General features: G+C 42.0%; 1 protein-coding gene across 2 annotated transcripts in view; it reads left to right on the top strand.

Annotated features, from left to right (window-relative positions):
* Positions 1-7,597: 7,597 nt before the first annotated feature.
* Positions 7,598-14,709, top strand: part of PRCP (prolylcarboxypeptidase) — a 72,412-nt gene continuing 65,300 nt past the window's right edge. Inside the window, exons 1-2 of one of the 2 annotated variants that reach the window (XM_029209149.1) lie at positions 7,598-7,628; positions 9,118-9,306. In XM_029209149.1, the coding sequence (XP_029064982.1) occupies positions 9,133-9,306 (174 nt within the window). In that variant the 5' untranslated portion in view covers positions 7,598-7,628; positions 9,118-9,132. Of the gene's footprint in view, positions 7,676-9,117; positions 9,307-14,709 lie in introns of both variants that reach the window. The other variant, XM_029209148.1, reaches the window with a different exon arrangement.

The following is a 14,709-nucleotide window of genomic DNA, read 5'->3' on the forward strand; positions in this document are numbered from 1 at the left end:
GTGTCCTCACTGTGGTCTACAAAACAAAATAACCATGGGATGAATGGCAAATCTTTAATTGCATGTGTGTAATTCATTTCTTAGGAAAATCACTTAAACTTCACTGCAAAGTCAATAGATTTTTTTTTGTAGTAAATGTTAGTGTATTGGAAAACTAATTTTCTTTTTCTGTTTAATTAAGAAAATAAGATTTAAAACAGAGTAGTTCAAGCAAATATTCTGTTTTTGAATAAATGCTCCACCCCAGTAATTCAAGAAAGGTATCATTTAATTTCTTTCAACATCTTTATAAGAAGAGCTATATAGAACTTGTTTCCACTATTAATAGAAAGGAACTTAAATGAACTTACAGGAATGTTTAAAAGAAACGAAACTGGTGGGAAATAGTTCTTTTCAGCTGGAAAAAAAATCACTTCATTAGATTTCAGTATGTACATTTCTACACAGCTTGAAGAGGAAAAAAAGACAAGTTAGAGTGTACAGATAGAAAAATTAAAATGTTGCATGGTCAAATGAGAGTTCAAAGTGCTTTATGAGCCTTGTATAAAACACGTCAGAGAAGTAAAACAATAAAATAGTAATGCCTCTTTTATACTTTCCTTTTAAAAACTCAAATGTTGGTTTATCAAAAATTTTTAAATTGATTAGCTTATTTATAGCATAATATAAATGCTCTGAAATAAAAATCTCTGTACTTGTTCAAGATAAAGCTATACCAATAAATTTGTAAACACACGGCAAAAACTTTCAATTTCTGCAAACGGGTGAAACTGTTTCTGAGACTGGCATCAGCAAATTTTGACAAAGTGTAAGTCATCAGTTTCAAAATCATAAAAGAATCTTTTAGGTATAGCTCCTCCTGAGGATGATCACAAATTTAGAAATGTGATTATGGAATGGGTATCTTAAAATGTTACTAATCCTGTCTACCAATCAAAATATTCCTGTGAAAATAAAATCTTGCCACCTAAGGCAGTAAGATGGAAACGTACAAAGATTATAGATAAATGGATTTACATAAATCACCAATCTATGTTATTAAAGTGGGCATAGAAAAAAAATCTAACTCTGCTTAATTCTTGTTGTTATCCTTGTTTTTGAACCCTTAGGTATACATGACTAATAAGGTTCTACCAAAAGCAGATATGTCTTCCTAGATTTGGCTGTCACGTTAGGCTACATGGCAATCTCTAAGGACAAGGTAGAGGAGGTGATACAGGATACAAGGAAAAGGCAGAAAGAAAAGGCCAGAGAACACTGCTATTTTTAGTGCTACTTACCTCAAGTTCCTTCTTGCCAATGCAACAAATGATGGAATGTATGTCAGCAAAGGCATCCTCCCTCTACACTTCCTCTAAAATTCAGTTTGGGGTAGGATGTAACAAGGTGGTACACCTGCCTATGAGCTAGGAGAGATAAAACAGGGCAAAACTCCCTCCTGAAAATGTCGTCTTTTACCTGATTAAAATCTTGCAGTTTAGAATGAAGCCTCAATTCCTCACAATGCCTGTCAGGCCCTAGCTCATCTAGCCCCACCTCCTTGACCTCACCTTGTACCACTCGCCCCCTTAATCACTGCACTTCAAGCCATGCTAGCCTTCTTTCTGCTCCTCAAACACACCAAATAATCTTTCTTAGGCTTCTGTGCTTACCTTTCTCTTTGTCTAAAATGCTCTTCCCTCAGTACTTCAAATAGCTGGCTCATTCTCATCCTTCAATCTTTAATGTTACCCCTTAGAGAGCCCCATTTCATCTCAGGTAAATACTTCCTTCCTCTTAGTTTCTATGATATCACCCATTTTACTCCTTCATGGTACTAATTGTGCTCGTGATATATGCAATCATGAAAATTATATATCAGATGATACATGCTTACTTGTTTTTGTTGGTTCTACCCCCATTAATCTTAAAGTTTCATGGAGACCTGGTCTATCATGTCACCAATAAATGAAAAACATATATAAGCAGAAATATTTGAGAATTAATTTCTAAATTAATTGTGCAAGCACTAACTGCTGTTATTTTTAAAGGAAGGAAGGTTAAATTGTCATTATTTAAGAGTTTATTGCCCTCTAGTGGAGAAATAAATAAATTTGAGAACTGAAATGAAAAAGGTCATTGAAGTATTTTTACTATTTGCGTTTCACTTGGTAAATTCCAGCAAATGGCAAAAAGACTTTCCATTCATTGGCTGGTGAAAAAAATGCAATAAGATCCTTTTAGACAGTCACTATTAGTTATTCCTTTTGTTATTTTCATAGTATTTCCTTATGATTCTTGTCATCTAGTTTTGCCTCTCTCTCTACTGCCTGACTTAAAGTATGTTGAATTAATGTTTGATGGATAACTGAATGAAGCATCAGGAATGAGCAAATACTAAAGTTAGGAAAACATGATCACAGACTTAGGAACAATTCCATATGTGGTATCTATTGCAATTTATCTTTCTTCTTGATTTTATTGGGAAGGATGGTGATATTGCATTACATTGCTTTCAGTTCCATCACAGTCAACAAACCATATTCCAATTTAATAAGTCCAATATATTTACTTATTTATCAATCATTTATAGTGCAGCTGATAAATACCAGGTGATGGGAATAATATAAGAGATGGACAAAATATACAAGGTCCCTACCTGGTCACTAGACTTATAGTGACCAATAATCACACCAAAAAACTGAAATAGTGGAAAATTCTATAAAGAAAAAGTACAGAATACCATGAGAAAATACAACAAGGGGACTGATCTAGTCTTAGCTTGGCGGGGATGGGGAGAAAGAGAATAGTTAGGCACACAGATAACCTTCTTTTAAAAAGTACTTTCTCTCAGAGTTGTCAGATTAAAGGTGATTTTTATTTCCATTTTAAATATTTTCTAAATATTTCTTATTTAAATATTTTATAAATGTATTACTTTTTAAATTAGAAAAATCAATAAATATAATAAAAACCTTGGGTCCTCTTAATCTCTCACATATAGAAGTAGAAACAGGAGAATGAGATGGAGAGAGAGGGAGAAAAGTATAAATGTTAGGGAATTAATTAGGACCTCAGTTGGCTTTTGTTCTGACGGCCAGAGATTGCTCAAGTCAATGTCCAGGACTGAAGACTCTGATAGACTTATGCTTATGAAAATATGCTGGGTCCAGGTGGCCATATTATAGTGCATTTTTAATTTAACATGGAACACTCTGGACTACTTGCTTTCTCTGTTTCTAGCCATGGGAGATGAACTATAATCCAAGATGCTTTACTAATTTATCACAAAAAATTACTGTCACAAGGAAAGAACTCATCTTAAGCCCATATCTTCTTTTGGATAAAACTAGATGTTAAAAAAAAAACATATTAAGCTAAATTATAAACAAAGTTACTTGAAGAAGGGGCATTAGGTGAAGCAAATATTTAATGGAATCATGCTAACACAGGTGATGCACGCTTTTCACACTAGAGATGCTTTGGGTTCTCAAACTTTAGTGTGCATCAAAATGACCTGGAGGGACTGATAAACCACAGATTTATGGGCCCCAATGTCAGAGTCTGATTTCATTAAGTCTGGAATGAGGGCCTGAGAATTTGCACGTCTCACAAGTTTCCAAATAAGGCTTATGTTGCCTACACGTGAAAACTACTATTAAGGCTTTTCAGCTTAATTCCCTCATTACCAAGTTTTTAGAAGGTACCTTAATAGCCTATAAAAAATCACGCTCATATATGCACACACACTGATACAGTTTTTTCCTCCTTTGGACTAGATTAGAAAATCCAAAATAATTGGGCTAGACCAGAGAATCTAGAATAATTCTTCTTAAGTGTTAGATCATGGAGAAAAAATTTAATTAAGTATTTAATGTGAATTAGCCTATGGGGAGGGTGGTGAAGAGAAGTGTAAGATGTGGATTCTATTTTAATGAAGTTTATAACCTGGTTGGGCTCATAAATTCTTCTGAATGCTTTACAGTTCTCTCTCTTATACGATTATCTGATCCACTCAGAGAAATTAAATAACTACTTAAAGGTCAAGAAGCAGGTAGCATCAGGTCTGGAATTCATGCCTTCTGATGAGTAGCTCACCAGTCTTTCTAGTCCATTACATTGTTTGCTCAAGCTTCACACAAACTATTTGTATTTGTTTCAAGACTGTGACCAAAGGATGAAATCACTCCTTTAAAAAACTACTCCCCCTTCTAATGGCATACAGAAAAGGAGATATGACTAACTCTTCTCCCTTTCTTCATTCCTTCCCAAACTGTTCTTGCTTTGCAAGAAAATCTTTGTCACTTTGTTGCTCTCAGATTTCCCGTTTCACATTTTACAGGACAGAGTCCTCATCTATGGAAAGGGTGAGTATTCTCAGTTGCTTTATTAAAACTAACTAATGGTCTCCTCGAAGGGTACATACTTTGTCTAATTTTCTAAAGGCAGTCATAACAAGTCCCTGAGAAATGATTTTCTGACGTTAACATGAAAAATCTGGAAAGGGGAGAGGCAGGCAGGAGATAAGAAAATTAAATAAGCAAAAACCAGACAAAACCTCTTTTATTTGGAGAAATACTGGTGAAAAATATTTTAAAAACATTAGCCAGGAAAATCTTAGTGAGTATAATGCACAGTTTGTCCACTGCATTTATGATAGGTAAAGTACTATTCTAGGGATGGGGAAGGGAACAGGGTTACAGATAGAAAAAACAGGCTCAGTGTTCAAAGAATTTATAATCTATTGGCTAAGACAGACAATGTAGAACTACCAACGAAGTGACACAAAGGTACACAATTATGTGTAAGTTCCAGACTTCCATATATCAACTGCTTATCTGACAGCCAAATGTATTTGGATATCTCATAGTCATCTCAGGGCTTAATAGGCTAAAAAAAAAAAAAAAATCTGAATTCTTAGTTTCCTTTCAAACCTCTTTAATAGTAATTTTCTCCATCTCAGTAAATGGCAGTACTCTCCAACTAGTAATTCAAGCCAGATACCCAGAAGTCAAGTCATCTTTCATTCCTTTCTTTCCCTCAAGTCCCACATCACATTCATCAGTCTTTTTTGATACCCTTGAGTCTATTTCCGCATCTAAAAACCATCATTCTGGGACTTCCCTGGTGGCACAGTGGTTAGGAATCCGCCTGCCAATGCAGGGGACACGGGTTCGAGCCCTGGCCCGGGAAGATCCCACATGCCGCGGAGCAACTAAGCCCGTGCGCCACAACTACTGAGCCTGCACTCTAGAGCCCGTGTGCCGCAACTGCTGAGCCCACGTGCCACAACTACTGAGGCCCGCATGTTCTTGGGTCCATGCTCCTCAACAAGAGAAGCCACTGCAATGAGAAGCCCACGCACCGCAACAAAGAGTAGCCCCTGCTCGCCGCAACTAGAGAAAGCCCACGCGAAGCAACGAAGACCCAACGCAGCAAAATAAATAAATAAATAAATAAATAAATAAATAAATAAATAAATAAGAACCGTCATTCACTCTTCCCCTAATATATTCTACCACCAGCTTAATCCAAACCACCATCATCTCCTGCTTATGCTGCTGTATTAGAATCCTAACTGTGTGAACTGGTCCCTGACTATTTCTCCAGACTCATCTCATAAAACTGTTCTTTCTGAACATGATCCAGCCACACTGGTCTTTTTTTAGGTTCTTGAACACTAAGATGCCAAGCTCTTTCCTGCTTTAAGGTCTTGGCATAACCTATTCACTCTGGGATGTTCTTCCTTTCTTCTGTTGCATGGCTGTCTTTTAGGCCTCAATTTAACTGTCAACTCCTCAGAGAGGCCTTCTCAGACCAACCTAAATCAAACAAATTCCACTTTACTCTTCTTAAGTCCACCCATAAAAGGTTTCAGTTCCATTAGAACAGGAATCTCGGACTTCCCTGGTGGCACAGTGGTTAAGAATCCGCCTGCCAATGCAGGCGACATGGGTTCGATCCCTGGTCCGGGAAGATTCCACATGCTGCGGAGCAACTAAGCCCGTGCGCCACAACTACTGAGCCCGCGCACCTAGAGCCTGTGCTCCACAACAAGAGAAGCCACCGCAATAAGGCCGTGCACTGCAACGAAGAGTAGCCCCCACTCCCCACAACTGGAGAAAGCCTGCGCGCAGCAACGAAGACCCAATGCAACCAAAAATAAATAAATAAAAATAAAATAAAATAAAATAAAAAGAAAGAACAGGAATCTCACATCTTGGTCACCATTGTAATCCTAGTACCTAGCAGTTCTTGGAACAGAGAAGGGAGGCATTTAAAAACTATCTGTAGAATGAGCAACTAACTACTGGGTGCTTTGTGACCCAATCTTGCAGGGTTAGGAAAGGCTTCTTAACTTAGAAGCCTTCATAAACTGAGACCTAAGGAATGAGTAAGAATTAGCTGTGTTGGTGATGGGATTTAGAAGAGGTCTGGAGGTGAGGGATAATGGTGCATTTGAGGAACTCAGAAAGACAACAAGGGCCCTGTGAACCATGTTAAGTTTAGACTTAAACCTGAGGGCAAATAGGAGGGGCTGAAGGAAAGGTTTTTAATGGGGCATGCCCAGATCAGATTTGTGCTTTATCAGCCTCCAAGGTGGTGTCTGGATTGAAATGTAACAAGATTGAAAGAAGGAGAACCAGCTGGGAGGCTACTGGCATAGTTATGTAGTAGTCGTGCTGAACCAAAGTAATGACAGTAAAAGTGGCGAGAAGTGTATAGATCTGAGATATTCAAGAGGCTAATATGACTGGCTGGGTGTGAGAGATAAGAAAGGCACCTAGAAAACTTTCAAGTTTCCCAAGGGGGAGGGGGAATAGGGGAGAAAAGGATTGCGAGTTTGGGATTAGCAGAGGCAAACTATTATATATAGAATGGATAAACAACAAGGTCCTACTGTACAGCACAGGGAACGATATTCAATATCTTGTGATAATCCATAATGGAAAAGAACATGAAAAAGAATATATGCGTATAACAGAGTCACTGTGCTGTACAGAAGAAATCAACACAACATTGTAAATCAACTATACTTGAATAAAATTTAAAAAACAAAAGTAAACTTTCAAGTTTGTGGTTTGAGCACACTGCTCAGTTAAGCACTTTCCCTCTGGGTCGTCAAAGCAGTTTGGAAAAGCCAGCTGCCTACTTATCTCCGAGCACCTCAAAAGTCGCAAGTAGCACCTTTTCCTCCCTGTATGTCCGGTTCCAGACGCTCACCCGTGTCCACCTGATGGCACATACAAAAGCTAGCTGAGACTGCGACAGCACTGTCTCAAATTAAAATAATTGACCTTCTTACTCTTTTACGCTCATAACCGCCCTTTTCTAGAAGAGACTGACTCCTGAAAAAAAACATAGAATGCACTGAGTCCCACTCAGAACGACGTTAAGGGTCTCGTTAGGAGTCTCCGGCCCTTGCTCCCCGAGAACCTCCTCTCCCAGCTCCTCACCTGAGGCACAGGACGGGGATCCTTGCCCGGGCGAAGCACAGTGACGCAGACCCGCAAGACTCAGGGGTAAACGAGCGCCCTCCAATCGAATCTCCCGCGCTTCCTTCCGCCGGAAGTGACGCTTTGGCCGTCCTTCCTCACAGCCAATCAGAAGAAGGAGCCGCCGATGGTGGAGATTTAACACAACAGCCTGTGAGCCTTTGCGGATGACCGTTTTTGTCAGACAGGGTTTGACGAAGGTTCTTTACCGACTGGGGGAGCAGTAGTACAGTCTGTAAAGTTGGTTTTCGGGTAGTGTTGAGCCAGCTGGGCGTAGGGACCCCAGGAAGGGGTGGGGGTGGGCGGGAGCACCCCTTGGACCGGGGTTCAGCGGGCTGACTGGAAGGAGAAGCGGACGTGGGTGCTGGGGGAGCCGCGAAGACAAAAGGGGCCTCTGCCGGCTGGGGATGGCACTGCCGGGGGGCGGGGGGAGGGGAAGGCGGGGCTTGAAGCGGTTGCGGGTTGCGGGAAGAAGAAAGGAGGCGTAACGTGGAAGAAGGGCCCGGGATCTAGTGGGATTCCCGGGCGACCTCCGTTGTCGGTGAGGGATGGCCTGTGTGGGCTACACGGAGGTTTGGGGTGACCCACCTACAGAGTACCATAGGAGGTGGTTAGGCTGACATCATGGAGGTGGGGTGCAAAGGAGCCACACCCAGCGGTCTGCGAAGCCAGTTGTCCACCGCCTCCTGAGTGACCTAGTGCAAGTCCCAGCACCTCTCGAGCCTCAGTTTGCTCAGCTATAAATGGGAATAGCAATCATACAGGACCCACAAAATAGGTGGGATGGTTGAGTTAGATGAGATGGTGTGCCACTAAGCCTAGTGCTGTAGTGAACCATCAATAAATTGTCATGGTACTGCCCACTGGGAAAAAAAGAAAAAGCACACAGTGAGAGTTGTGAGTTAACTTTTATTGGGGACAAAATGAGGACTAGACCCCGAGAGACAGCATCTCAGATAGCTCTGCGGAGCTGCTCCAAAGAGGTAGGGGGGAAGGTCAGTGTTACATATGATTTTAGTGAAAGGGGGTATGCACAGTCAAGCACACATTTTGGCAGAGGCTCCTGCTAGTCACAAGGAGCAGATGTCACCATTGATGATCTTAGTGCTTTTCTAGATATGAGAAGATGCAAGAATTTGGGCTCATAAAACCTCCTGAAACTATATCTGAAAGGCCTGTCCTGCCAGTTTTTCCCAGAGCACAGAGTGCCTCATTCCTGATCACTCTGAACTCCCTTTAGGGTGTGTTGAAGGTCAAGGCTGCAGTGGCTAGTGACTTAATCCTTGTAGAGGCTGATGGCAAGTACCAATTTTTAGTTGGCTATACTATTATCGATATTATTACTATTATATGGACTTTGTGGAGGACAAGGCTGTGGCAATGGAATTAGAGTGCGACCGGAATAAAGGTGGACTCTAAAGGGGATGGTACAAGAGAGAAGTAAAATCTGGCGGCACCTTCTGGGACGGGGACGGGGTCGGTATGGCTTGGGCGACCCGGGTTTGCGCGGAGTTGCTGAGGGGCGTGGTGTGGCTTTGGGTTTCCCCCGGGGAGGAGGAGCTTGTCTGCCGTGGGCGGAGCTGCGGGCGGGCCCGGCTCGGGCTGCGCGCATCTGCCAGTCCCCTTTTTACCCTCCCTGCAGCAGCCAGCCTGAGCCATGGGGCGTCGCTCCCTCCTGCTCCTGCTCCTGCTCCTGGCTTTCCTGACTCCTGGGGCCGCTACACCCGTACCGCCGGCCCTGAGGGCCCTCAGCAGCCTGCACTTGTCAACCAGCTTCAGATCCCGTCCCGCTGTTGCCATGAAGTACTCGATTCACTACATCCAACAGAAGGTAAGGGGGAAGGGGTTTGGGGTGGCGGAGCGGGTGGCGAGGACTGGCTTCGTGGTTCCCAGGCACCAGAGCTCACCCGAAATTTCGGACCCCTAATGCCTAGGACTTGTCCGAACTTTGGCTTACACTTTACAGATGGTGCCCCCAGGTCCCCAGTCTGTTTAAATTCTGTCCTCCCATTACCAATGATTTATTATCAGTCCTGGCTCTACACTCTCTTCTGTGATTGGCCACAGCAGTGACTTCAACGCCTTCTGCTCCAAGAGCCTGCCCTAATGAAAACTCCATTGGCCTCCCGCCAAATTCAAATTATTTAATCCCAACTCTGGCACCTACTTCAAGGTGACAGTCATCCTTTGTCCCAAAGCAGCCCCTAAATTCAAACTTCCAATATCTTATTAGATAATATCTAATATTTATTCAACCTAAATTACCAGCCTGTTGTCTCATGTTCAGCTCAGAGTTGATTTTGTAGACCTTTTTAAATTTTTTTATTTTTTAAAAATTATTAATTATTTTATTTTTGGCTGCATTGAGTCTTCGTTGCTGCATGCGGGCTCTCTCTAGTGATGACGAGCAGGGGCTACTCTTTGTTGTGGTGCGCGGGCGTCTCATTTCGGTGGCTTCTCTTGTGGAGCATGGGCTCTAGGTGCGCGGGCTTCAGTAGTTGTGGCACGTGGGCTCAGTAGTTGTGGCTCGCGGGCTCAGTAGTTGTGGCTCGCGGGCTCTAGAGCGCAGGCTCAGTAGTTGTGGCACACGGGCTTAGTTGCTTTGCGGCATGTGGGATCTTCCCGGACCAGGGCTCGAACCCGTGTCCCCTGCGTTGGCAGGCGGATTCTCAACCACTGCGCCACCAGGGAAGCCCCGTGTAGCCCTTTTATTAAGAGTTTTTAACCTTCCCTATTTTCCGTGAAACTGAACATATATGTAGCTCACGCTTGTAAAAGAAGTTGTAGGATTTTCTCAAGATTTGGGGAGGGGGGTGGGGGTGAGCATCTCTATAGTTCTGAAGCCTGAGTTTAGGGGTTTAAGGTAGGCATAATGCCTTTGTGCTTGGCTGAAGCATGAGGTAGGTATTCCCTGAGAAGCCTGGATGAAGAAGTACATCCTGTGTGAAATGACAGGATCCCTTACAGTTCTGTATTTCTGGGAGCCTGTGAAAAGATAGGCAAAGATTTGGGAAAGGTTGGGATTAGAACTGCAAGAGTCTGAGGTTTGGCTTTAGGAGTCAAATAGACCAGGATTCCAATCTACTACCTCTGTGACCTTGGGAAGTTTCAAGTACTTCTCTGTGCCCAATTTCTAGATCTCCAGAGGATTTGGTGATGGTTAAATGAGAGCAGATCACATGTCCCTAGCAGAGTATCTGGCCTCAAGTAGGCACTTATTAAACTCATGGTTACTGACCTATGAATTCTGAATAGGAGTTTGAGATAGAGGGATGGTGTGAACTTATAGAATAATTTGTAAGAAATTGTTTTTAACCCAGAAATTTAGAGATTATGAGGAAGAGAAAGCATTCTAGTTTTAGCAGGAGTACTAGGAAACAGGGGTCTTTTTCTTAGGCAACTCTCTAGGCTACAGTTTCCTCATTTGTAAATTGAGAGATCTGGACAAGGACCAGTGTGTTTCACATTTTACTGAGGAAAATTAAGGGCTCTTTATGGAGCTGTCTCAAACAGATGGGGAAGGCCCAAGTGGAATCCAAGTTAGGGTACCCCAGAACTCCCTCTCTCCCTGACCTCTTTCAGCCTGAACTTTATGTTTTTATCTGTTTTATATACTGGGATATTGCAGAGTTCCATAATTAAAGTGAAACTGAAGGGGAACTATTGGAATGAAGATCTCTACAATCCTTTCAGGAATGATGAGAGAGAACTATCAGCAGAAAAGTGGGGTAGGGAATGAAAGGGTAGAAGAGACTGAATGATCTCTTAGGTCCTAATTTATATTCCTTCATTGTGGATTCCTTTCTTGACCACTTCACTCTTTAGATATATAAGTTGAGGCCAGTTCTTTTTCCATTTTTGGTGATTTATAAGATCTGGCCTTAGCCATGTTTTGCCCTCTGGCTTATATTTAGTTCATATTTTAGGACACAGATTCTACAAATGTTTTATTACCATGATAATTTTCTTTACATCAACTCCAATTGAGTTTTATTTCATTTTTTTAAGAAAAACTTTCACATATGTATTTGTTGCATAATAATGGTTTTATAGTAATTGCCAACTTTTCTGGACCATAGATTTTTAGTTGGGACTGAAAAGTATGTGTAAACTCAACTTTAATTTTTTTAGTTAGAGCACATGAAATACTTTTATGCCTTTTAATAATAAACAATTATTATTGTAACTAAGGTTTAGTTTTTTTATTTTTATTTATTTTTTTTTTTTGTGGTATGCAGGCCTCTCACTGTTGTGGCCTCTCCCGTTGCGGAGCACAGGCTCCGGACGCGCAGGCTCAACGGCCATGGCTCACGGGCCCAGCCGCTCCGCGGCATGTGGGAACTTCCCGGCCCGGGGCATGAACCCGTGTCCCCTGCATTGGCAGGCGGACTCTCAACCCCTGCGCCACCAGGGAAGCCCCTAAGGTTTAGTTTTTATTCAAGGTTTAATTTTCATCAAACAGTATAATAATTTTATTTATCTGTGGTTATATCTGTCCAGCTGACCAAGCGATTCCCAGCTGTCCTTATATGCACATAAGCTCCATGAATGGTCTTGGTAAAAAAGCTGAGCCCTCCTTCATAACTCTGATTACTTGCAGAATGAAGGGCCAAGTCCTTGGTATTGTTCCTCATTTCATAACCCCAGCTGGTCTTTCAGCTTCATATCCTGCCATAGGCCCCCGCCTCCCCGCGCCTTCCCTGTACATGTATATTTTAGCAACATAGAACATAGAATTGAAGTTGACTGTGTCAGAAATTGTGTCTGGAATACCATCCCTCTTCTCCGCTAGTTAAACTCATACCTCTATCCCAGCTGAAATGTCAACTTTCTTGACTTCAGTTGGTCTTTTTTCACATGTACTATTTTGTATGTGTCTCCTCAGCTAGATAGCACTGTCCAGTACCCAGAAGAGCCCATACAAATATAAAGTACAAAATAAATATTTGTTGAGGGAGTGAATGGATGACTATCCAATGAAAACCCAAACAAAGCAAAGTCTACCATTATTTAATTGACACAAATCATTTTTTATTTATTTTTCTTTTTATCTTTTAATTCTGTTCTTTACCAATTATATTTCCTCTTCTTTCAGCGTCTTCAAATGTTGTTGATTTAGTAGGAATATTTGATTTCTTTTATCCAAAATAACTGAATCAGGAGACCAGACAAAGGATAGCACATCACTCGGGCACATCAAGGCTCTGGGTACATGTGTGATGCCAGTGTTGTAAAAGGCTCCTTGGGATGCATGGCTTGTGGTTATGAGGTTTCCCTGCTCTTCATTACCCTCCTACTCCCACCCGAGCCCCTCTGACTGGAATGTGAATCCTGAGGGCATTTTACTATGTGATGTAGTGAGGAAGGAGAATGGGTCCTTTCAGGCTGTCATTTTCCTCACTGGTGAAAATAGAAATCAGTGTTTACTGAATTAGTCAGGGTTCTCTAGAGAAACAGAATCAATAGGATGTGTCCGTGTGTGTGTGTGTGTGTGTGTGTGTGTGTGTGTGTGTGTGTGTGTGTTTATGTATATCTTTCTCCGCAGGGAGAGATTGATTAATTTTAAGAACTTGGTTCATATGATTGTGGAGCCTTGTAAGTCCAAAATCTGCAGGGTTGGCCAATGGGCTGGAGACCCAGGGAAGAGTTGCAGTTTGAATCCAAAGGCAGTCAACTTGCATAAGTCCTTGCTCAGGAGAGGTCAGTCTTTTTTTTTTGGCCATACGCGGGCCTCTCACTTTTGTGGCCTCTCCCGTTGCAGAGCACAGGCTCCGGACGCGCAGGCTCTGGACACGCAGGCTCAGCGGCCATGGCTCACGGGCCCAGCCGCTCTGTGGCATGTGGGATCTTCCCGGACCGGGGCACAAACCCGTGTCCCCTGCATCGGCAGGCAGACTCTCAACCACTGTGCCACCAGGGAAGCCCCAGTCTTTTTTACTATTTGGGCCTTCACCTGACTGGATGAGACCCACCCACGTTATGAAGGGTGAAGCTGCTATACTCGAAGTCCACTGATTTAAATGTTAATCCCATCCAAAAAACATCTTCACAGAAACATCTAGAATGTTTGACTATTCTGGGCACCATGGCTCAGCTGAGTTGACATGTAAAATTCACCATTACATCTACCAAGGTTGTTGTGAGGGTTAAATATGGTAATTCAGGCATAGGGCCTGGAACATTAGGAAATTAAGGAACTTAATAGAGTAAATGCTGGTTCCTCCCCTGCTCTCTCTTAAAACCACACTTTCCGTAGTGCTATACCTTTCAGGTTGATCCAGATGCTGACAGTTGTGGTAATGTCTCTTTTAGAAACCTGGTGGTCAGTCATCTACACTCAACTATTCTTATTTAACTACTGAACAGTGTTTATGTGAGAGCTCTGCATCTTGGCTCAGCATTGAACTCATGGCTGCTGACTCCTGCAGGGCCTTCCCACAGCTCCTTCCTTATCTACTGTGAGACCATCACAGTGGACTAAGCTATTTTGATTTATGTATGTCCCTTACAGTTCTACTTTCAATTCCTTTTCTGGGTTTCCCTTTCTTGTCATGGTGGCCCTGATGTCTAGTAAAACGGAGCTGTGTCAGGCCTCTTGGAAGGGCCTATTGCTTTTTCTCCTCCTCTTCCTCTTTTCATTTCTCCCTTCTTCTCTTTTTCTTACTGGTTCATCTGTTGATGGCCTTCCCCTGAGGCCTGGAACATACCGTCACAAATATTATGTGAATTCTGAACTGATTTCTGTTTTTGCTCACAGAATCATTGTCAGAAGGGGTCATTGTAGTCCACCCCTTAGATATGATGAATTGACTGTGATCAAAATTATGGAGGGTTAAGAACCTGATAGAGCTTGAATACCATACAGGTTTGAGAATGAATTCTGTTTCTAACACTACCTGAGTAACTTCAGACAAGTTACTCTGAGCCTCCATTCTTATAATCAGCCAAATAGGGATAATTATACTACTCATCTCACAGACTTCTTGTGAAATGAGCTGATATGTGTAAAGTGCTTATCAGGCACAGTTTAGATCACTTGGTAAACACTCAATAAATGGTAAATGTTATTTTTATTTTATCTTGCAGTTTCTTAATATGGCTTTTAACTTACCTCCTCTCCACTCAGAATAAAATGTTTAAGTCATTCCTTGTCATACCTAAAATAATTATTCTTGAAAATATGAAAATCTTTGTGAATTCTTTTCTGTTACATAAGTAGTACATTTGTGTCTTT

This window comes from Monodon monoceros, unplaced genomic scaffold, assembly GCF_005190385.1.
Source record: "Monodon monoceros isolate NGI ecotype Baffin Bay Population unplaced genomic scaffold, NGI_Narwhal_1 Super_Scaffold_7, whole genome shotgun sequence".
In the NCBI taxonomy this organism is placed as follows: domain Eukaryota; kingdom Metazoa; phylum Chordata; class Mammalia; order Artiodactyla; family Monodontidae; genus Monodon; species Monodon monoceros.